Raw genomic sequence first — 24662 nt, 5'->3', positions numbered from 1 at the left:
AAATACATGAAATCCACAATCCAAAACCAAAATTTGACAGTAAGGGCCTGGCAATGTGAATATGACCAAATTGCCCTTGAAAGATAAAATGGTAAATATATCAAGAGATGCCCTATCCTTAACAAAATTACCAAAATGCCCTTGTGTTAGGAAAGTGCACTTTACACGAGTGGGGACTTGAACAGACATGCATACATGTGAAAATTTTATAATATGCACATAATGAAATTTCATTTTGATATGCATCAGATATACATAGTAAAATGACTTCCTAATCTAAACACATCATGACATGTACATAATGAAACATATGCCCTTAATGTATAATTGACATGCTAAACAGTAAAAAACACTTCATGCTCACATACTATAAACACAATGATTATACATTTTTTTATATATTTTTGGATTTTTACAAGTAAATTACAAAATACCCCAAGGGGATAGAAACTTATAATAAAATATTAATATTAAAGGAAATATTTCAAAACATTAAAATATGTAAAACACATTATATATATTTACCTAAGGAGTTTTCAAACCTTTTTCATATTTATAACATAATTATTGAAATACCATCATAAAGGGTAAAATAGGAAAATTACAAAATCCGGATCTTGGGGAAATAGATCCAAAGCAAAGCATAAATATGCTAAGTTAAACATGTTCTTTAACCTTAGCTAAAATCAGAGCCCAAATCCAACTTTAAGACTTTAGATTTTATAAATACCCAAAATACTCTCGGGGATAAAACTATCCGAAATAAGAACATTTGAACCTCCAAGAAAATTAGTAGACATCCAGCATGGTATGAGACAGAGCATACATTTGTCGTAGAATTTTTGGGGTTCAACAAGTAATTTTAAGACTCACTTTATCTAAAACAGCATGCTTACACTAGGAAAATCAAAATAATTAGTAAAATAGTTCATAAAACTAAGGGGAACAACCTTGAAGTCTACAATTACATTATTTGGAACTTTGTTTATGGATCTGTTTTTTTTTTTTACGTTCATTTTTTTCAACCATTTTCATTTTTTATATTCATTAACAGGTTCAGAACTATGTCTAACGGTGATATGGAGACTCCAATATTGTTCTAAGTCTTTTTGGAACGTAAGGTGGAAATATTTGGCATTTTGATGATTTCCCAACATTTTGCAAATGGGCCATCATCAATTCAAAATGTGGTAAACCTGATAAGATTTGTGTTGGACTTGCCTGAACAAAGCCGCCAATTCGGAACAAAAGAAAAGACAATTAACAGGCATGGATACTTTTGAAGAAACAAAAAATGGCATGAATATTTGGATATTCATTTCACAGTCATCTGTAAACATTTTCCTACATGGGTTTTCTGCTTCTTCACACCTAATTTTGTTATTAGTTTTATCCATCTTCTGGGCTTGCAAGAGATGCATGATTCCTAGGCTTGAAAATTCAAAACCAAATTCGAAGAATGCATACCTTTTATGCTATTGGACAGCCCTTATTTCTTGCATGGGGCTATCTTTCTATGATCTTCTCTTATTTGTGTTAAACTACCTATTAGGGTATAAACAAGGTTGGTCATATCTAAACCTTGTTGCCCAATTGGATTTTGGATTCAGAACAATCACTTGGTTTGTGATTACTTCTTACTTGCACATCCAATTTTCTCATTCAAGTGAGCGTAGGTTTCCTGCTTTACTAAGGATTTGGTGGGCCTTCTACTTTCTAATGTCTTGTTCCTATCTTGTTATACATCTTGGTTTGATTTGGAAACATTTGTCTTTTCCATTCCTACTATGGGTCTCTGATGTTGTATCCATTATTGCTAGTTTGTTCCTATGTTATGTTGGGTGTTTTGGCAAGGCACGAGACGAAGATTTCCATATTTTGGAGCCTCTATTGAAAACTAATTTTAGTCAAAACAATGGTGACAATGGACATGGATCACGTGTCAATGGAGAGAGTTTATCTCCCTATGCAAATGCCAATCTTCTCAGTATTTTTACTTTCGCTTGGATGGGCCCTTTACTTGCACTTGGGTATAAAAAAACATTAGACCCACAAGATATTCCTCAACTTGCCAATCGCGATAGTGCCACTGTGGTATTTTCTCAGTTTAGAAATGAACTTGAATCTGATGGTAATGGTGGTCAAGTAAACACATTCAAGATGGTGAAGGTGTTGATTCTCTCAACGTGGAAAGAAATTCTATGGACAGCTATATTCTCTGTTATATGCACGTTGGCTTCTTATGTTGGACCATACCTTATTAACGCTTTTGTTCAATATCTCAATAGCCCTCACCAACAAAAATATAAAGGCTATGTGATAGTGTTTATTTTCTTTCTTTCAAAGCTCATTAGTTCCCTCTCAGAGAGACACTTATTCTTTCAATTAAGAAAGATGGCAATTAGGGTTCGTGCTGCCTTAGTCTCAATAATCTATAAGAAGAGTCTAAAGCTTTCAAGCCAATCAAAACAGAGTCACACTAGTGGGGAGAACATTAATTTGGTGACTGTTGATGTTGATAGGATTGGCTTTTTTAGTTGGTACTTGCATGATATATGGACGGTGCCTGTTCAAGTTGTGCTAGCACTGTTAATCTTGTACAAAAGCCTTGGAGTTGCCTCATTTGTAGCTTTTATTGCCACAATAATTTTAATGTTAGCAAATGTTCCACTGGGAAAATTACAGGAAAAATTTCAAGAGGGATCGATGGATTCAAAGGATAAAAGGATGAAGGTGACATCTGAGGCTTTGAGGAATATGAGGATTCTAAAGTTCCATGGCTGGGAAATGAAGTTCTTGGCTAAGATAACTGAGCTTAGAAACTTTGAAACAAGATGGTTAAAAAAGTTACTTTATACATTAGCTATGACTTCCTTTGTCTACTTGTGCTCTCCCATGTTTGTATCCATGGTTACTTTTGGGTTCTGTGTGTTGATGGAAATTCCGTTAGAGTCAGGGAAGATTGTATCTGCTCTTGCAACAATTAATTTATTGAAAGGACCCATTTATACTCTCCCAGATACATTCTCTATGATAGTTCAGACTAAAGTTTCACTTGATAGGATAACCTCATTCCTTTGTCTCGATGATCTTCATCCGAATATAGTACAAACACTTCCAAGAGATAGTACCGAGGTTGCAGTTGAGATAGTCAATGGGAATTTCTCTTGGGACCTTCATTCTCCTAATCTCACATTAAAAAATCTTAATATTCGAGTGTACCATGGTATGAAAGTGGCTGTTTGTGGTTCTATTGGGTCAGGCAAGTCAAGTTTACTTTCATGCATACTAGGGGAAGTGCCAAAGGTATTTGGAGCCATTAAGTTGCATGGGACGAAGGCCTATGTTGCACAATCACCTTGGATACAGAGTGGCAAGATAGTAGATAATATATTGTTTGGTAAGAAGATGGATAAAGAAAGGTACGAGATGATCCTTGAAGCATGCTCATTGAAGAAGGATCTAGAATTGTTTACCTTTGGGGACCAGACTATCATTGGGGATAGGGGTATTAATTTGAGTGGTGGACAGAAGCAAAGGATTCAGATTGCACGTGCTTTGTACCATGATGCAGATATTTATTTGCTTGATGATCCTTTTAATTCTGTGGATGCTTACACGGGAACTCATCTATTTAAGGTACTTCCATAGCTTTCCTTGATAAAATTGGTTTGAAGTTATACATCTCATTGCTTACATCACGATGTTTTTGGACAAAACTAAGCTTAATTGAACTAAATTTCATTTAAGAAAAATAAAATCATGTATGTCAAAACAAATAATGCACACAAACACATGATATTGAGTAATTCATGTTCTTGAATACAAACGTATGGCCTTATGTTACTTATCATTATAAAAAAATAAAGGGTAATTTACACATACCACCCCGAGGTTTGACGAAAGGATGATTTTACCCCGTTTTGGAAAATTGCGTACTTCTTAGGTTTGCAAAACGGAATAAATAAGCTATTCCATCAATTCATGACTAACTGTGTTAACATTTAGATTTGATCTAACGGAATTACCCTTGCAAAAAAAAAAAACAAAAAAACCTGCAACTCATCTTCCCCAAATCGATTGGGGAAGATGAGTTACAGGTTTTATGTAGAAATCTCTCCGACTTCCCCAAATTTTCTAGCAACCTGTTTGCTCCATCTCCCTAACCCTCACCGTTTCTAAATTCGCAAGCTTGGGCCCTCGACAGAGGTTGGAATCGAGGAATGAAAGCAGAGGAGACGGATTTCAGGTGGACAAAGTTAGGGTTTTGGAGAGATGGGGGTTTGGCAGAGAGGGTTCAAAGGATCTGAAAAGAGAGTGATCATAGGGTTCGATTTCTAATGACTTGGTTGGATCAAGCAGCCCTAGACACTAACTCGATTTCTTCATCTCGGTCTGAACAATGGGACCTTAATTAGATGGGTATCCTTCTACCGAATTCACCATTGAAAGTGAATTAAATGGGAAGTTGCAGGTGGGGCTGGAAGGTTAACCTCCCTTTCCATGGTTGTATCTAGATGGCAACCCATTTTCGAATCCCAAACTTCTCATGCCCTAACTCCAATCTTTCTGTGATATACTTCCTTGAAACCATAACTGTTTTGTAGCTATCACCCACGTTGATTTCTGGAGATTACTTTTAATATTATAATGGGTTTTGGAGCTATGGTGGCATGGATTCAAGAGATTCCTTGGTATTTTGGATGAGGGGGTTGCAACTTTCGAAAGAGAAATCACCTTCCCGTGCTCTGTTTCCATTGGGAGGTAGATGATGATCTATTTCAATATCTCACATGTACAATATTCCAAAAAAATGGAGATGGCGGCAGGGGAAAGATGGTTGCTGTGAGTAACTCAATTCAGTAGTAGAAGAGAAACCTGAAATTAGGATTTGAAAACGGAATCTGAAACTGAGTTTTTTAAACCATACTTGCCATAGGACTCTAAGAAAACATTATCAAAATCAAATTTTGGAACCACATAGATGGTCAGAACAGAAACCACGATGCTATGTATGGAACCAGATTTGAAACCCAATGGCTCGTAGGGGAACCCAAGGATTTGGAGGAGGAATCAGTAGAAGGTTCTGAAATCTCCGTCAGCAAAGAAAACGAAGGTACCCTCGATCACTCCTCTTAGCAATTAGTATTAGAGATTCAATTAGGAGGAGAGAGCAACTCATCTTCCCCAATCGATTTGGGGAAGATGAAGATGAGTTGCAGGGTTTTTTTTTTTGCAAGGGCAATTTTGCCATTTCACCTCATGTTTTTAACGGTGTTAGTCATAAAATGACGGAATGGGCTTATTTGTTACCGTTTGCAAACCTCCCAGGTAATGCATAATTTTTCAAAACTGGGGGGTAAAATCATCATTTCGTCAAATCTTAGGGGTGGTATGTGTAAATTATCCAAAAAATAAATTTATTAATATGTATAACTAACTACTTGGATCTTTTAAGTAACCAGAATTTTTTTTGAGATGTGAACATCTGAACTTTTGTGACAGGAGTGTGTGCTAGGAATATTGAGTTCAAAAACAATAATTTATGTTACACATCAAATAGAGTTTTTAACTTCTGCTGATCTTATCCTGGTGAGAATATGTTATCTTTTTATCTCAACTTCAACTTCCCTAATCTAGATTTAGAGTGATTATTTATCTTCGTTTAAAGTGATTATTTATCTTCTCTTTTTTTTTATAGGTTATGAGAGATGGAAAGATTACTCAAGCAGGAAAGTATGAAGAAATTCTTAGTTCAGGAACTGACTTTATGGAGTTAGTGGATCCACATAAGAAAGCTTTGGTAGAACTTAATTCTATCAAACATGGTAGTATAATGTGTAGTGAGAAGTCTATTCAAGATGATGAGGAAAGGGAACCCAAAAACTATGAAATAGAAAAATTGACCGGGTCAGAAGGACAGCTTGTCCAAGAAGAAATGAGAGAAAAGGGTGGGATTAGTCTTTCATTCTATTGGAAGTATGTTACCACGGCATATAAAGGGGCTTTCGTACCATTAATATTATTGTTACAAATTATTTTTCAACTTCTCGTAATAGTTAGTAGTTATTGGATGGTGCTGGCTACTCCAGTTTCAGAGGATGTGACATCTCATATTAGTGGATCCACTCTCATCTTTGTTTATGTGGCTTTGACCCTTGGAAGCTGTCTTTGTGTACTTTTAAGGTCCATACTCATTGTAACTGTTGGATGCAAGACAGCCACTATACTCTTCAACAAAATGCATTTGTGCATTTTTCGTGCTTCCTTGACATTTTTCGATTCTACTCCAAGTGGAAGGATTTTAAACCGGGTTAGTAAATATGCTTACTTACTCTTCGGGTACAAATGATCTATTTAGTCGAAATAGAATTTCATATAATTTGAAATAAACTATTTTTTTTATAGGCATCCACAGATCAAAGTGCAGTTGATACCACTATTCCACATCAATTTGAAGAACTTATTATTTCAGTCATAAGTTTCCTAGGAACTACTGCAGTAATGTCACACGTTTCTTGGCAAATGTTAATAGTGTATATTCCGATGACTATAACATGCATCTGGTACCAGGTAATTCTATAGGTCACTTCCACTTCTTGTGACTAAATCATGCTAATATCCATTTTCCCCATACATTACTTTGATCAGTGAATTTTGAAGTTGCTTTGTTCACACCAAAATTGATATTTTTTTTTTTTTTTGTGGTAGCTACATATATGCTTGATTGAGAAAGTGGTGATTTAAACTTTAATATTCTTCTTGAATTTATAAATAATATGCACAAAAATCTCTTTTTTAAATAACATATTTATTTTAAGTTAATGTAAAGTTCTAGTCTTTCGCTTACCAAAATATTGTGAGAAGAGAGTGCCAAACAAGGCCAATGTTATCAAAGTGCAAACTGTGCGCAAAGTGACATGATTGCAATTTCAATATGCATAAAATATTTATGATAAGTACCTACCATGTTAGTTGGTTGCTCCGTCGGTAGAGTTCACACTAATATAAGATAATAATTAACAAAAGTTTACGATAAATAAATTGAGAAATAGTCTTATTTTTTCATTATATAAGTAATAAATCAGTGAATATTTATGAAAATGAATTAGTTAATAATTTTAAAATGACAAATTTGTAAACAAACTTAAATGGGTAGTTGTTAAATTGATAAATAATTCTCAATAAGTAAATAAGGGCATACCCAGTGCACGAGGCCCCCGCACCACTGCGGGATCTAGGGAGGGTCATAATGTACTTAGCCTTACCCCCGCTTCGTGGAGAAGCTGTTTCCCAACTTGAACCCACGACCACTAGGTCGCAATAGAGAAACCTTACCATTGCACCGAGGTCTGCCCTCAAAACTAAGTAGTAAATACTAAGGATTAAACGAAAAATGTCTATTGCAAAGCCTTGTCTTAGTTATCCAATAATTTTAGGTCATGTGGAGAGCTTCTTTAGTCAAAATGAGCATTAGATAGTTGTTCCCTATTTGAGTTAGTTATGTGTCATGTTTTGGACCCAATCTCCATTGTATGGCCCACCATGTTTGGAATTCTATCCCTTTATTTTCATTGGTTGAACTGAAGTTTTCCAAAGTTTTGATAATTGAATTATCAACCAATCAAGGATAAAATTTGATAGATGATAAGTGGTGATTTGTATAGTCCACATCGACAAAAAATTGAACACCAATGGAACAACCATGTGATAGTTATTTGGGTAGTCAAAAGAAGCCAATCTAGGTGGACCTCCTAGGAATCAGTACTAATTAGTTGATAATTTTTAATGGGATTTATTTTTAAAAATTTTTTCCTTCCTTTTCAATTTTTTTACATTTCCGTTATTCCTTCACATCCCTCTTCTTTCCTAAGTGAATCACATAGGATACACCTTAAGTTAAGCATTCAAAAGCATTGCATTTATCCTATGTGAAGTACCTAGGCTGCAATATGCTTCATTTATGCATTAAACTACACATTCATAAGCTTTTGGCAACAATGAACAAGGTCATACTATCCAATCTATCATCAGCAAATTTATATTTGGAAAAAACTTGGATTTGAATTCATGCATGTCAACGATAAGGATCAAGCCTTATCTCCAAACTCTAATCTATTAGAGTCCAAATCCACTTTCACATATGATAACGATGCTTGTGCTACAATGACCCTTATCTCCAATTCACTGCATCAAGCAACACCAATAGTTGAGTCACTATCCAACACTCCTAAGCATGCCAACAACCAACTTGTTTTTATCCATGTAGAATCAAACCAACTAAAAACCTCTATATAATGAGAGAATTAGTAATGGTTAAATCAACTAAGGAAAAGATTGTTGTGTGAACGTAGGTTCAAGTAAACCGAACCACGCTAAATTACCTGTGTCATCTCCTTTCTTCTCTTCTCTTATTTTCTGTTCTTCTTCCAATCTTAAACTCTAACATGGTATCAAAGACTCACTGCATCAAACAACACCAGTAGTTGAGTCACTATCCAACACTCCTAAGCTCAAGGATCACGTTCAGAAGTGTTCATATTGATATACATTATCCTTCCACGCTGTTTTGGTTGAGTTTTCCATTCAAACTCAATCCCCTCTACCTAAAGGCAACCCACTCACGTGTATCATTGGAAATCCATTCACATAAAATATAGAGTCCTATGGAATCTCAACTTGTATAGAAACCATGATCTTCTAGGGTTCCCTCGGTTTGTATAATTCCTGTATATATATTTGTCTCACTGAGACTGTTCAGATGTGAATGAAATACTCTATTTCTGATATGGTATCAGTTACCTAACGGCCACAGCCTCTCTCGTTCCTGGTGTTCTCTTGAACCCTAGGGTTTATCCTCCTCTCTTCATCTCCTTCTAGCAATGGGCGACACCTCTACCGTGGCCCTTCTTCCATCTGGCACACATCACTTTGTCTCCCTCAAGCTCACTGCTACAAACTTCCTCCTTTGGCACAAACAACTCACGGCCTTTCTCAAAGGCCAGAAGCTTTTCTCCTATGCTGATGGTTCCTGTCCATGCCCTGCCCCTCCTGCCGACAACTCCTCATGGCAGCAGCAAGACTCGGCCATCGTCAGTCTCCTATTTTCATCCTTATCTGAGAACGTCCTCTCTTTGGTTCTCAATAAGGATACTAGTTGTGATATTTGGAATGCCCTACAAGAGGCCTTCGGATCTGCTTCTTCTACACACCTAATGTCCTTGAATATGACTCTTCAAAATCTTCAATAACTTCCAAATGAATCTGTTGCTTTGTATCTTCAACGTGCAAAGTTGTTAGCTGATGAATTGGCTGCTGCAGGGAAGCCTATGCCCACTGTTGATTCAATATTTGTGTGCTTCGTTCTCTCTACGCTGATCTCCAGGACATTGTCCCCTCGATCCTTGCACAACGGGTCCCTCCCACTTATATAGAATTGAGTGCCCTTTTGCTCAGCCATGAGAGCATGAAGGCTTTTCAGAGGTTACGTGTTACTGAGGCTCCCATAATGACTGGTGCTCCCACTGCAAACACTGCCCAATCCAATGCAAATTCCTCTTCTGACATGGGCCCTTCTTCGGGTGGTGTTAGTCGTGGCCGTGGGGGTCGTGGAGGCCGTGGTGGTCGCCTTTTTTGTACCCATTGTAAACGCACCAATCACTCTATTGAGAGGTGTTTTTATTGTCACCTACCCCCCAACCCGTACCCTCCTCAACCCCATGCCCACTATGCTGCCCACGCTGGCAATTACCCTCTATTCCCATATTACCCTCCACCATCTTCAAACCCTAATCCCCCCCTTCTCCCTACACCACCGCACCCTCCCTCTTCAGCCCTGACGTGGTATCCTGATACGGGTGCCACACACCATGTTACACCTGACATCCACTCCCTCTCCTCCGTTGAGAGCTACATTGGTCCAGACCAACTCCATGTCAGCAATGGTAAGGGCCTTCCCATATTGCATACTGGTTACGCATCTTTACCCTCTCACTCTTCCTTTCGCCCTTTATCTTAACATAATATATTGCATGTGCCTTCCATTATAAAATCCTTATTATCTGTTCAACAATTTTGCATTGATAATCATGTTTATTTTGAATTTTACCCCTCTCATTTTTTTGTGAAGGATCAGGTGTCCATGGAAATTCTTCTCTCTGGACTGAGTAAAGATGGGCTATATACATTGCACTCCTCCCCATCCTCTTCTCCTCCTGCAGTTTCTGTTGCTGAACGCACCTCCCTCGATGTTTGGCATCACCGTCTTGGTCACCCTCATGAGAGTCTCCTTCACTTTATGGTTAAAGAAAATAACATGCCGTGTCAGTCCACACATTTACAGTCTGTTTGTTCGCCATGCCAATTGGGCAAGGTTAGTCGTCTTACTTTGCGTGAAACACATAGTCGTAGTCTTTTCCCTTTAGATCTTATTCACAGTGATGTATGGGGTCCTTTCCCTACTTTTTCCAAGGATGGTCATAAGTACTTTGTTCTTTTTGTTGATGATAATACAAATTATATTTGGTTCTTTCCTTTGGCAAAAAAATCTGATGTGTTTCACACGTTTGTATCGTTTCAAGCTTTTGTTGAACGCCAATTTTCTCGTAAAATCAAGGTTGTTCAGACTGATTGGGGTGGCGAATATCGCACTCTCCCTGCCTTTTTCTCCAAGTGTGGTGTCTCTCATCGTTTGTCCTGCCCTCACACCCATGAACAACAAGGATTTGTGGAACGCCGTCATCGTCACATTGTTGAGACCGGCCTTACCCTTCTTGCTCATGCCTCGGTTCCCCTCCACTACTGGCATTTTGCCTTTGACACGGCAGTTTATTTCATTAACTGTATGCCATCTAGGGCGTCACATCGTGTTTCCCCTTACTAGCTCATCACTCACAAACGCCCTGACTACTCCTTTTTACGCATATTTGGCTGTTTGTGCTTTCCCCTCCTCCGCCCGTATAATGCTCATAAATTGGATTTTCGCTCTAAACCTTGTGTTTTTATTGGCTACAGTCCCTCCCACACACAGGTTATCGCTGTTTTGATCTCTTTGCTCAACGCATGTATATAGCTCGCCCCGTTCGGTTCGATGAGACGGTATATCCTTTTCACTCTCCTTTTAATCCCCTTCAGTCCCCTCCCCTTTGGTCCTTGGGTCTGCCTCCCAAATCGGGTTCCCACACCCACACCCACACCCAATCCGGGCCATGCACCTCCCCCATCCACGCCTCCCCCCTCCCCTACCCCCTCCACCCCTCCCACGGTGCCCCTTCCCACACTGCGCCCCCCCTTTAACCCCGACTGATTCTCTTAATGCCCGATCCCCTTCTCCTTCCCCCTTGGCCACATACGCTATTTGGTGGATCTCTATAACTCCACCCAGCCCATCCCTCCCCCTCCCACCTCCCATGCATTGGCCACCACTACGGCCCCTTCACCTATTGAGCCCAGCTGCTTTTCACAGGCTCGCAAATTCACTGAGTGGTGAGCAGCGATGTCAGATGAGTTTAATACATTACTTACTAATGGGACATGGCCTTTGGTTCCTCGTTCTCCTCACATGAATTTAGTTGGTTGCAAGTGGGTTTACATGATCAAGCGTAAGGCAGATGGTTCTCTTGAGCGCTAAAAGGCTCGGTTGGTTGCAAAGGGCTTCGACCAGTTAGAGGGCTTGGAATATACTAACACTTTCAGCCCTATGGTCAAGCCTACCACTATACGCTCTATTCTTGCTATTGCCATCTCTCAAGGTTGGGTGATTCGTCTATTAGATGTGCACAATACCTTTCTCCATAGTGTTCTTTCCGAGGAAGTTTACATGGTTCAGCCCCCTGGTTTTGAGGACTCCTCTAAACCTGATCATGTTTGCAGGTTGCATCATTCATTGTATGGTCTCAAGCAGGCCCCACGGGCATGGTTTCATCGCCTCACTTGTTTCCTCCTTAAGCTGGGATTTCAGGCTTCTCGCACAGACCCGTCTCTCTTTATTTATTGCCAGGACTCACTGCTGATTTATGTTCTCATTTATGTTGATGATATCATTGTCACTAGTAACAGCCCCCGAGTCAGACTACTGCCCTAATCTCCAAATTGGCCGCTGAATTCTCCATTAAAGATCTTGGCCCTCTTAGTTTTTTCTTGGGCATTGAGGTTCTACAGTATTCGAAGGGTGTTCTTCTCTATCAGACTCGCTATATCAAGGATCTGCTTGATCGTGCTGGTATGCGCAATTGCAAACTTATTTCTACTCCTATGGCTACTCCCCCATCAGACTCAGGGGGTGCTCTTATGGATGATCCTACTCGGCACTGATCTATTGTGGGTACCCTTTAGTATGTGACCCTGACTCGGCCTGATGTGGCCTTTTCTGTTAATCGGGTCTGCCAGTTCATGCATGCCCCTACTGATTCTCACTGGGCTGTGGCCAAACGCATTCTTTGCTATTTATGGGGCACCATGACTCATGGTCTACTGCTTCAACGCTCCTCCGCTTATTCTCTTCAGGAGTTCTCTGATGCGGACTGGGCCGACAGTGGGTCTGATCATCGCTCCATGGAAGCTTATGCGATATTTTTGGGCATTAATTTGATCTCCTGGAACTCTCGCAAGCAGAAGACTGTTGCTCGTAGCTCCACTGAATCTAAGTATAAAGCTCTTGCTGATGTGTCTGTAGAATTAATTTGGTTAGAGGCGCTCTTCAAGGAGATTGGGTTCCCTCTCAAGGGTCCCCCAGTGCTGTGGTGTGACAACATCGGCGCCACTTACTTGTCCGCCAATCCTGTCTTCCACGCCTGCACTAAGCACATTGAGATCGATTTCCACTTCGTCCGAGAATAGGTTGCCAATCCCCAGCTCTCTGTTCAGTTTATTTCCATAGCCGATCAGATCGCCGATGCGCTTACCAAGGGTCTCTCCACCAGTAGTTTTCAATTCCTTCGTGACAAGCTGAAGGTCCATCAAGCTGACCCTCCACCTTGAGGGGGTGTATTGATATACATTATCCTTCCATGCTGTTTTGGTTGAGTTTCCCATTCAAACTCAATCACCTCTACCTAAAGGCAACCCACTCACATGTGTCATTGGAAATCCATTCACATAAAATATAGTCCTATGGAATCTCAACTTGTATAGAAACCGTGATCTCCTAGGGTTCCCTCGGTTTGTATAATTCCTGTATATATATTTGTCTCACTGAGACTGTTCAGATGTGAATGAAATACTCTATCTCTGATAGTTCAAGATTAACATGCCAACAACCAACTTGTACTTATCCATGTAGAATCAAACCAACTAAACCTCTATATGATGAGAGGATTAGTAAGGCTAAATCAACTAAGGAAGAGATTGTTGTGTGGACGTAGGTTTCAAGTAAACCGAACCACGTTAAATTACCTGTGTCATCTACTTTCTTCTCTTCTCTTATTTTCTGTTCTTTTTCCAATCTTAAACTCTAACAATGCATCATTAATTGAATTCGAAATTTGATATATGATTAAAAAAATTGGTTAAACAAGAAAAGGATACAACAAAATTTCGAATAAAGTTTTTTTCATGCCCAGTAAACTTTCTAAGATCTGGGGATATAAATTATGGGATATATTAAACATAACAGTAATGTATATATTTCAGTCAACATAAAAAACAGAAAAGGAAATAGTACATCCATCCAAAAATAGAGTACTTGAAATAAATAAAAAGAATGAAATATTTTCCTATAGTTCCATCTATGATGATGCTGTCACTATCAACCATCTACATGTAAGTAGATCACATACAGAAATCTTTTGATAAAAAAAAGTTAGATATGATTTTTCTCACTAACTATACATTCATTACACATTTTTTTTTTTTTTTTTTACATTTTACCTAATTTTTTTTATGAACTTTGACTTGTAGCAATACTACATAGCTGCAGCACGAGAACTATCAAGGCTAGTTGGAGTTTGTCGTGCTCCGATTATACAACATTTTTCTGAATCTAGTTTAGGTTCAACCACAATCAGGTGCTTCGATCAAGAAGACAGGTTTATAGACACAAACCTCAAGCTGGTAGACGGGTATTCCCGACCTAAATTTTATTTTTCTGGCGCAATGGAATGGTTATGCTTTCGCATGGATATGTTGGCATCCATCACATATGCAATCTCGTTGGTTTTCTTGATCTCAATGCTAAAGGAATTACTCAGTCCTAGTAAATACTTGAACTTGAGTTTTTATAAAATCATCCTTAAGGTCAACCATGAATGATTAATCACATGAAAGCATGATTTTGAAACTCTTTTTTTTTTTTTTCTCTTTTTGAAGGTGTTGTGGGTTTAGCAGTCACATATGGGCTTGAATTCAGTCTACATGGGGTTGTATGGGATTTTAGCATTCTTGAAAGTAATATAATATCTGTTGAGAGAATACTACAGTACGTCTGCATCCCTAGTGAACCCCCTCTACTGGTAGAAGAAAATAGGCCATGTCATGAATGGCCATCACAAGGGAAAGTTGATATTGTTGATCTACAGGTAATCCCCAATCTATTTTCCTCAAGTCCTTATCTTCTTACTAATTTTCTCATTTTACGAAATAGACCCTCTGAAGCCTAATGTTGCAAGATAGTTTTTCCTTTTGTTATGGAATATTCCTAAGCTTCATGATTTTATTATTTAATACATACATAGGTACGATATGCCCCACACCTTCCTCTTATCTTGAGAGGTCTCACATGCATTTTCCCTGGAGGGATGAAGATTGGCATCGTTGGGCGAACGGGAAGTGGTAAATCAACTCTCGTACAAGCTCTCTTCCGCATGCTTGAACCTATAGCTGGTCAGATTTGGATAGATGGTATCAACATCTCCAAGATTGGTCTTCATGACTTACGATCAAGATTGAGCATAATCCCACAAGACCCCACAATGTTTGAGGGGACTCTAAGAAGCAATCTTGACCCGCTTGAAGAGTACACTGATGAACAAATCTGGGAGGTGAACATTTTTTTTTTTTTCATTTGATGAGTAATCTTCAATTAGTGACAAAGATCCATTGGACATAACTTTGGCTTCCTAGTGATTCAAACATAGAACAAACACGTCACTATTGATTAGCTGGGACATTTAACTCTAAGAACTCCTTTCTCATGGTATCTTCTTTTTGTTTTTTGTTCAAATTTTGAAATCCTTTCCACTGAGATATCAAAGTCATTTCAATGGATTCATTGGATCATATTTTTAGCCAATTTTGGCCTAAGAAAATCTCTTAGTTGAAACTTATGAAGTGCACTATTTATACTGCCTTGTTTTCCATTGTAACTTGGCACACCCTTGCTTGTTCAATTTATCGTTTGCTTAGCTTATCTTTAAAAATATTTTATGTCATCTCTAATAATCAAGAAAGTTGGTAAGTTGATATTGTCTTTTTTGTTTTGTTAGGCTTTAGATCAATGTCAGCTTGGTGATGAAGTTAGAAATAAGGAAGGGAAGCTTGATTCCCCAGGTTGGTTTTTTTCTCATATTTACTATATACCAAAGTTTCTCAATAATAATTTATCCATGCATAATTGCACAATCTTTCCAAAATTCTTCTTGTGTGATATATCTAACTTTTAATGCACAACCCAACCTCCCAACACCCCGACCCCCTTTCCAACAAGAATTTAGGGAAAATGATTGAAGATAAGATATTGAATAGTTAACCTATTTTCATATGGTGGCTGTAGCAGTGACTGAGAATGGAGAGAATTGGAGCATGGGTCAAAGGCAACTATTTTGTTTAGGGCGGGCATTACTAAAGAGGAGCAAAGTGTTAGTACTTGATGAAGCTACTTCATCAGTGGATACTGCGACTGACTATCTAATTCAACAAATGCTTAGGCAACACTTCTCAGGGTCTACGGTCATCATAATCGCACATAGGTTAACATCAATTCTTGATATTGATATGGTCCTCTTTCTCGATAATGGTTAGTAGCCAATAACTAGTCGACCAAAATCAATGCATTTAGTTGAGTTCGGTTATACATCTTCTCACCCATTACTAGTGCTTGATTAATCACATTGACATATTTTATTGTCTTAAGCAGGCCTTGCACTAGAATATGATTCTCCTGCCAAATTGCTAGAGCTCAAGTCATCATCATTTGCAAAGCTTGTTAAGGAGTATACTCAAAGATATAGTTCCTAGTTTTTGAAAGGCTAAATATGTGAGTTTTCAATGTTCACATGTGAGAAGGCTCCATTAGACTGAGGTGCATTGCTATTTGGAGAATGGAAAGAAAAAATTGTCAGAAGAAGACGTTGGAATAGACATCGAGACTGCCTGTAATCATTTGAGTTAGCATTGCTATCTAGTTTAAAGTATTGGGGGTAGAAAAGAAAAGAGAGAAAATGAAATCTTTTTCTTTATGCATGTCTTTAAACCTTGGAAAAAGTAAGTAATCACACAGTATCTTTAGATCACCAAAAATATCTACCATGAGACAAATTGGATAGAGCTTGAATTTGATGTACTAGAGCCCAAGCTCATGTTCACATGTAAAATTTTAGTCAAAATAGTGGCAAATTGGATAGAACTGAAATTTGGTGTACTAGAGCCCAAAGTCTCATGTTCACATGTCAATTTTTAGTCAAAATTTAGTTGGCCAAATGGCGTAATAAAACTTTTAAAATCTACTGAAAGATGCAATTTTTTTATTAAAAAAATTGGGTAGTTGAGAATACAAGTAAATAGTGCACTACATCAGAGAGTATTTTTTTTTTTTTTTTTTTTGGTGAGAAGGAAAGGAAATATTATTAAGATAAGGAAGTAATATACACAGTTCTGTTGCTTAGAGCATTACGAGCCATATTTCGGACTATATTTATACAAAAAAGGTCTCAATGAGAGGTATACTGAACATCCCTATATGAGTTAGAGATATATAGTAAGTCTTTAAGATGCTGTAAGGGCCAGGCTGATTTGGTTGGAGATGGAAGAACATCGGCGATCATAGGATAAGAACACCACACTTCTTGGATCTGCAACCCCAAAACTGATGCTTGATCCAGCCCGGTTCTAATACTATACAATACCGGCTCCAGTTCCGTGGAAGCAGACTGAAAACCAGCAGCAAAAAGGGTAAGTCGTCCTCCTGTCAAAAAACAATAAGCCCATCCTGCTGTACTTAGATCTGGCGTGTAGTATCCTGCACAAATAAGAACATGAGAATTGATATGTGGTAAACCATAGGATGGTGAAATAGATATAAAAATATCGGGCTCCTTAGTTACATTCGAGGATGCAATAGGGGGAGGGAAAATATTCATATAAAAAAGATAACTGGAGATTTGCATTAAGACTCGAGTCGGACAGGGTTTGTTCGTGCCAAATGAGGCCCTATTCCGAGCCCACCAGATAAAGTAGCAAGTTATAATAAATACATTAAAAAACCAGATAAGCGACTTGCTATCGAGTTTAGTTTTGTGAAACATAGAAATGCATAAATATAACAGATTTGGGAAGGTTAAAAATTCTGTTCTCAAGCCAAGAGGCCCCGCCACCCAAAGATGCCTAACCCAATCACATGATATGAATAAGTGCCAGTACGATTCTGCACAATTTCCACAAAGAGCACAAGACGGGTCGATCGGAAGCCATTTAGATAGAGTTGCCTTGATAGGAAACCCTGCATTCAGAAGACGCCAGAAGAATATTTTAAATTTGGGATGGAGTTGAAGTTTCCAAAAAAATTTCCACCAAGCATCGTTATGCAGAATATTATGCTTAATGATTTAACCCAGTGGCAGCAAGCTTAGTTGTGAACAGCCCTTGCTTAATTGGATGGTATATACCACCAGCAGTCTTCACAAGACAAAAAACTGGTACGAGTTAAGAGAGAAATGATGTTAGGAGGTAAAAATTGGTTAGGAGGTAAAAATTGGTTAAGGAGCTCGACATCCCATTCATTTCTCCTTCGGAGTTTTTCAATAGAACAAGAAAGCATTTCCTTGTTAGGAGGAATTAAAGCATGCCCCAAAAGGTTTCCTTGAAGAGAAGGAATCCGCATGTCTGTGTAGAAAAAAGTGGAAGTACCGGCCCCTACCTTCCTAATAACAGATCTTTCAAGGTCAGGAATAATATTAGTAATGCTATTCCAAATCCACGACCCCTTCCTTTTCCTAGTGGAAGGATCAAAGAAAGAGGTTTTTGGAAAGTATTTCTCCTTAAGAATTCTGGACCAGACAGAAGAAGTGTTAGATATTAATCTCCAACCTAGCTTTAAAATGAGGGCTTTATTATGGTGTTCAGCCTTTTGAAACCCCAGCCCCCCTTTAGCTTTGGGCAAACACAATTTATCCCAAGCAATTAAACAAGCTTTTCTTTTCTTACCTTCCAGCGTGCCACACCAAAAATTAAAACAAATAGAATCAATCTGACGACACACTTTAACCGGAAATAAGAAACAGTTCATGAGATAGGAGGGAATAGTTGCCAAAGTAGATTTGATTAACACCGCACGACCCGCAAAAGAAAGACAATTAGACTTCCAAGTGGCCAGCTTATGTTGCATCCGTGAGACTATTCCATTAAGATCTCTAACTTTTGATCTACCATGAAAAAGGTTAGTGCCCAGATAAGCAGCGTCCTTAGACATCTTCGAGATACCAATTAGAGAACACAATGCCCGCCTTTCGAAATTAGTTACATTTTTACTGAAATGAATGGCACTCTTCTTCAGGTTAATTTCTTGCCCCGATAAATCAGAAAAAATATCTAAAATGGCTTTGATAGACAGTAGATCTTCCTGCTCAGCACGGCAAAAAATGAACATGTCATCAGCAAAGAAAATGGGAGTAGGGATGTAAACGGATCGGATTCGGATCGGATACGGATCGGATGTGATCGGGCCGGATATTCCCTGGTCGAATACGGATACCTCTAAACGGATTCGGATGCGGATCGGATTCGGATTTTCACCATCCGCTTACATCTCCCTTGTGTAACCCGGACCTTCCTCCCCTAGCGGATACAATTCACTCTCAATCCATATCTCTTAGATCATGATTCTCTTTTCATCATATTCTAGAACTTATTTAATCTTAAAAAACCCTTGAAATCATTATTTACTTAATTTTTTATTATTAAGTATTCAGATTTTTTTTCGGACGGATTTTAATCGGAGTATTCGGATTATTTTCCGGATATCTCTAAACGAATACGGATGCCCCTAAACGAATACGGATGCGAATTCGGATTCGGATTTCGGTTATCCATTTACATCCTTAAATGGGAGAAATTTCAGGTGCACTATTTTTGCTTGAACCAGATTTAAAAATTGGACATGTGCCCAACCGTGAACTATTTTTAAAAATATACAGTCAAAATTGATGCTTCACCCATCCATGTGGCATAACTTATTTTGTCCCTAGATCCTGTCAGTTAGAAAATTTTTGTCGTAAAGCTTGTAAAACAAAAAAATTTGCTCGTTGTTTTTCACTGAAAAAAAGGAAAATTATCAGCGCCACCCCTGAGGTTTGCCAATAATTTTAAGACACCTCCACAAAATATGGAACTTATCAGCGGCTCCTCTGATTTAGAAAAAAATTTACATTCAAGGGCTGTATATTGGTGAAGTCAGCAGGTTAATTTTTTTTAAAAGACAAGTCTGCCCTTATTAGTGTATGAACTACCTATTCTACCCTTTCAAGTAAAAGAACCAAACACATCCTTTCTTCTTCCTCCCACTCCTCTCCTCCATACCCACCCCACTTACCTTACCCTCCCCCAACACCTCCTCCACCATGCCCTCTGCCCATTTCTTTCCCAGCGGCCAGCGCCCCACTTCCCTAGTTTTAAAGTTTTAATTCAAATTTTGTCTTTTGTAAGGCTGCAGGTCTACTAAGGGGATTTGGATCCTCTACGGCTTGGGGTTGAGCGGCTATCGTGCTGTGCTCAACTCACTAGCCGCCACATGGATTTGATGGAAATCCAATGGTTGGTAGGAATTTTTGAATGTTGAGCGGTAATTTTGAATTTTGAATTTTGAATTTAGCGTTTCTACCAACCTTAGGCAATTTTATAAGTAACCATAGAATCAAAATTGCCACATCACTTTCCATGTGCCAAAACTTGGTAGCGGTCTATTGATAACCTCTAGAGTGTGCCAAGAAAATTTTTTCTATAAATCTTTTAAAATAGAAAATTTTCTTGTCACTACATTAGGCATATCTTAATTTATTTGCTGCCAAAATTTCTTTGAATAACAACTATGATATATTTTCTATGCCTAAAGTTTTCTTCCCAATTCTTGCTACGAGTAAGTCTCCAAGTTTCCCCTCCTCTAAAAGATTTCCTTCCATGGTCGTGCATTTCGATCCGACAGTCTCAAAATTGGTTTCTAGAACAACAATTTGAATTGTTCCAAGAACCAACCCACATGGGAGGTTATTTTGACCTAAAAAACGTATGGCTTAGGTTTTTCATAAATAAAGATATCTTCAATTAAATAAAATTCCAGGACAACTTTTTGACCGATGTGTTTGTGTTTCAGAAAATTTATAATATTCAAATTTTTTTTTTCCAGTTAGGAATGTTAGAGGAATTAAGCAATCTATAAGAATTTTAATGGGGAAGGTTTGGGTCCCTTTTGTTTTGGGCAAGAAATACTTGCTGAGTCCACAACATTTTGAATTGCGTATATCATATGTTATTGTTTTTGTGAGTATCATTGTAATAGTGAATTTAATAATTTGGTTGTTATCTATATTTTCCTTGATAACCTTGTGGGTAGTAAATTCCATTTCTTGGCTGGAATTTTGTTATGGGAAGAGTTGGACACAGGGTTCCTTGTCCTACCTATATAGTGAGCAATTTGGATCCTCTACGTCCGGGCAGCCGAGCGGCTGTTTTGCGGCCTCATACAAGCAGGGCATGGACCTCACCCGGGCAGGGTGCTCGGGCAGTGGGTGGAGTGATCATTTCGCACCTGCTTGTGTGAGGCCGCTCTATTGCCTGGCCGTAGAGGATCAGAAATTTTTATGATTCGCTTACTTGAATCCACTTAACATCCTCCACGTGGAGGTTGCCTCTATTAACATTGATTGTTTGGATAGGAAAATCTCACTAGGATTAGTCACATCTAAAAAATCAACCGTAGTCACTAAAAGAAAAGTTTTTAACTTTTCTTACTCTGTTTTTTAGTACCACATTAATTTTCCTCTATATAAATTCAGACACCCCAACCCCTCTCCATGTAGCAAACCAATTCACTCCCACAAGGGATCAGACCCAACCCATTTTGTTCTTTGTTTCAATTCCATCATGACGCATCCCATTCTGTTGCTTGGATTTTTGATAGCAGCATACTTCAGTGTAAGAAAATGATACTTTGTCACTATCCATCATTTCAATTTGGTTATAAATTGTTCCTGTTTTATCTTTTTTATTTGGCTATAATTTCCCCCATGAAATTGCAGGGTTCTCAAGCTAAAAATCCCCTTTTACAGTATTGGGAAGAGCATATTGGTCTTCCATACCCTCCGCATTGGTTAGCTGCAAAGGCTTCTCCATTGAACCCACATCAGGCAGCAGTGTTTATGAAACTTATGGAGGAAAATGAATTTGCTTCCCACCTGCGTTTCTTTTGTATGAAAGCTAATGTTGCTTGTTCTACAAACGCAGTGGTGAAGAGCAAAACCAATGACAAAACCTTGCCACCAGTAGCCCAGTGGAATTCTGTCAAACTCAAATATGATATAAAATATAAGGAAACAATACCCCTATCAGTTGCCAGCCAAGGGGGATTGCCATATTTTCGGAAATCAATGGTGAAAGAGGGAGGTTTCATGCCTATCCCTGATCTAAGGGAACCAATGTCATATAAATCATTTTTGCCGCAAACTCTAGCATCAAAAATCCCTTTTTCTTTTGCCCAGATCATGGAATTGAAGAAGCTTTTTGGTGTGGAGGATGGATCAAAGATGGAAAAGTATATTCAAGACAGCCTCGAGGTATGTGAGAAAAAATCTATTCCAGGCGAGCAGCGTACCTGTGTGACTTCCGCCGAAGATCTCATTGATTTTGTTGTCAAGACATTAGGGCATCAGGTTCGCGTATGGAGTACTGATAACATCGAAGGATCATATGAGAATGTCACAATTGGAACTGTGAAACTCGTCTATGGAAACCTCTCTGAATCACCAGCCTTATGTCATAGTCTTCCATTCCTATTTCAAGTCTATTATTGCCATATTTTACTGAAAGTAAAAGTATATGCAGTTGATATACATGCTCAGAAGAATATGAATCAGGTGATCATGGCATGCCATTATGATACATCAACTTGGAACCCAAACCATCTTGCTTTTAAGCTGTTGGGTTCTAGTCCAGGCCTAATTGAAGTGTGTCATTGGATAAGCGAGAATGGATTGATCTGGACAAAGACTCTAGGTTGAGCAGCATTTGAAGATTTGATTATCTTCTAGTTCTCCTATTTGTGTTACATTATGCTACTACTTATGCTATTGAAGGAAAAATAATTGACTTAATTTGGCTTGCTTATTATGTCTTTTCATGATTTAATATAATTGTTTTTTCAATTGTCCAACATATATAATAGATTACAACCTGAAATAAATAAATAAAGGAAAAAGAACTCTATCTAGGAGCAGAGTGCCTGCGCCCTGACACAGGGTGCCCCCCCCCTGAAAATCCAAAATCTCAACCCTACTGATGCTTAAGAGCCGCTCTCATTGGCCCCTATGCTGGGGCAGGTTCCATGCTCCCGGACAGAAAACTTTTCGCCCAAAAAATTTGCCTCTCGTAAAATTTTTGGCCAGACTTACTCGGTCCATCAAGAAAAGGCCTATGTTAAAGCAATTCTTTAAGATAATCTCTTAATTTCTTCAAACATCCTATTGTTCTGAGTATTTGGGAAAAAGGCATTACCAAAAAAAAAAACGTATTTGAGAAAAGGCTCTGCATAGGGCATACACTATGCCTCTCACATATATCATAATAAATTATTATTTTTTTGGTAGAAACATATATCATAATAATTTAAATCAAAGAAACAATAATTAAAAAATAAGGGTAATTTACACATACCACCCCTGAGGTTTAATGAAAATACAATTATACCCTCCAATTTTGGATAATTCCGCATATTCTCTGAGATTTAAAAACGTTAACACATACAAACAACGTTAAAAAAAATAGACTGAAATAACAAAATTGCCTTTGCAAAGAAAACATAAAAAACCTGCAACTCATCTTCTCCAATCAAAGATGAGTCGCAGGTATTCCCTTCTCTCCTCCTAATTGAATCTCTAATAATAATTGCTAAGAGGAGTTATCGAGGGTGCCTTCGTTTTCTTTGCTGACGGAGATCTCAGAACCTTCTATTGATTCCTCCTTCTCCAAATCCTCGGGTTCTTCTTCAGATAAGACTGCAAATTCAACGGCTTTTGTTCTTCTTGAATCCTTCTTTTGAATCGACTCACCCAATCGTTTATCAGACAGTCTAGTAGATCTCCTCACACTGAGAACCGGAATGATTAGGTTTTCCTTGTGTCGTTCTTCGCCTAACGGATGTCACCCCCTCTCTTCTCCTACCCTTCAGAGTTACTGGTGTTTCGGAGATATTGGTGTTATATTTTGTTTCAGATACAGCCACTGGTTTTCGCCAAGTTGATTTACTTGGGGTGGTGCGAGGAAGATCTAGGATCTCTGGTCTTTTGCTTGCATCAAGGATTGATTCTGGGTTGTCCAACAACCCTTCAACCTGATCGATTGGAACAAAAACATGAACAAACGATTAAAGAAACGAAGAATACGAAAAAAAATGGTAAATGGGTTTCTGAGATTTGAAAAGGGCTCACGTGATTGAGAGCTCTCAGAGCATCAGCCATGGCAGTGTTGGTCATATTCGCTGGAATCTTGTTCTTCTTGCAGAGGGCTTGGAGTTCCCTCCTTGGAGACTGGAAATCCATTGCAGTCGATTTTAAAGATTGGGTATTTCATAGCAGACTGACGAGAAAAGAAAAGCTCCCACAAACACAGACAAAGAATATACGGAGTATTCAGAGTGCGATTGAGATGAGAAGACAGAGTATTCAAAGAGAGATTGAGATGATAACTGCAACTCTTATTCACCAATCGATTTGGGGAAGATGAGTTGCAATTTTTTCTTTTCTCTTTGCAAGAGCAATTTTGCTATTTCACCCTATATTTTTAACATTGTTAGTCATAAATTGACGGAATGGGTGTATGTGTTAATGTTTGTAAACCTCAAGGGGATATGTAAAATTATCCAAAATTAGAGGGTATCATTGTACTTTCGTTAAACCTCAGGGGTGATATGTGTAAATTACCCAAAAAATAAATGTGAGAAGGTGTAGAGTACCCTCCTTGCTCATCTTCCTTCATTTTTACTATCACTTGATTACACTATTTATGTAGACATTTCCTTTCATTCTGTTATATGGTGGTTGCAAGCAATGAAATGCAAGTACTTAATAAAATGATTTCTTACTTAGATCTTAGGGTGTACATAACATGGTACTGTATTTTGGTGCAAGACAATCTTGCAAATGGATGATCTTACTAGAGGTAGTATAGTGGAGATGCGTGAAGGGATAGAAGCCCACGAATATGAACTTTTTTGAGATATACTTGATGGTTTATTTAATCAATTAGCA

The 24662-nt window shown here is 38.3% G+C and overlaps 2 protein-coding genes across 2 annotated transcripts; both read left to right on the top strand.

Annotated features, from left to right (window-relative positions):
• The first annotated feature begins 1992 nt into the window (after window positions 1-1992).
• LOC122639539 (ABC transporter C family member 3-like) lies at window positions 1993-16255 on the top strand. Its single transcript, XM_043832405.1, has 10 exons — window positions 1993-3639; window positions 5506-5592; window positions 5702-6313; window positions 6409-6573; window positions 13897-14191; window positions 14305-14513; window positions 14670-14975; window positions 15420-15483; window positions 15710-15949; window positions 16070-16255. The coding sequence occupies exons 1-10, from the start codon at window positions 2008-2010 to the stop codon at window positions 16168-16170; spliced, it is 3711 nt and encodes a 1236-aa protein (XP_043688340.1). The 5' UTR covers window positions 1993-2007; the 3' UTR covers window positions 16171-16255.
• A 4945-nt stretch (window positions 16256-21200) lies between these two features.
• On the top strand, window positions 21201-22513 carry LOC122640704 (polygalacturonase non-catalytic subunit AroGP3-like). The gene is made up of 2 exons (XM_043833941.1): window positions 21201-21336; window positions 21441-22513. Exons 1-2 carry the CDS (start codon window positions 21286-21288, stop codon window positions 22416-22418), a joined length of 1029 nt encoding a protein of 342 aa, XP_043689876.1. The 5' UTR covers window positions 21201-21285; the 3' UTR covers window positions 22419-22513.
• The last annotated feature ends 2149 nt before the right edge of the window (window positions 22514-24662 follow it).

This window comes from Telopea speciosissima, chromosome 9 (assembly GCF_018873765.1).
Source record: "Telopea speciosissima isolate NSW1024214 ecotype Mountain lineage chromosome 9, Tspe_v1, whole genome shotgun sequence".
Lineage (NCBI taxonomy): Eukaryota > Viridiplantae > Streptophyta > Magnoliopsida > Proteales > Proteaceae > Telopea > Telopea speciosissima.
This window is presented reverse-complemented; position numbering and strand designations above follow the sequence as displayed.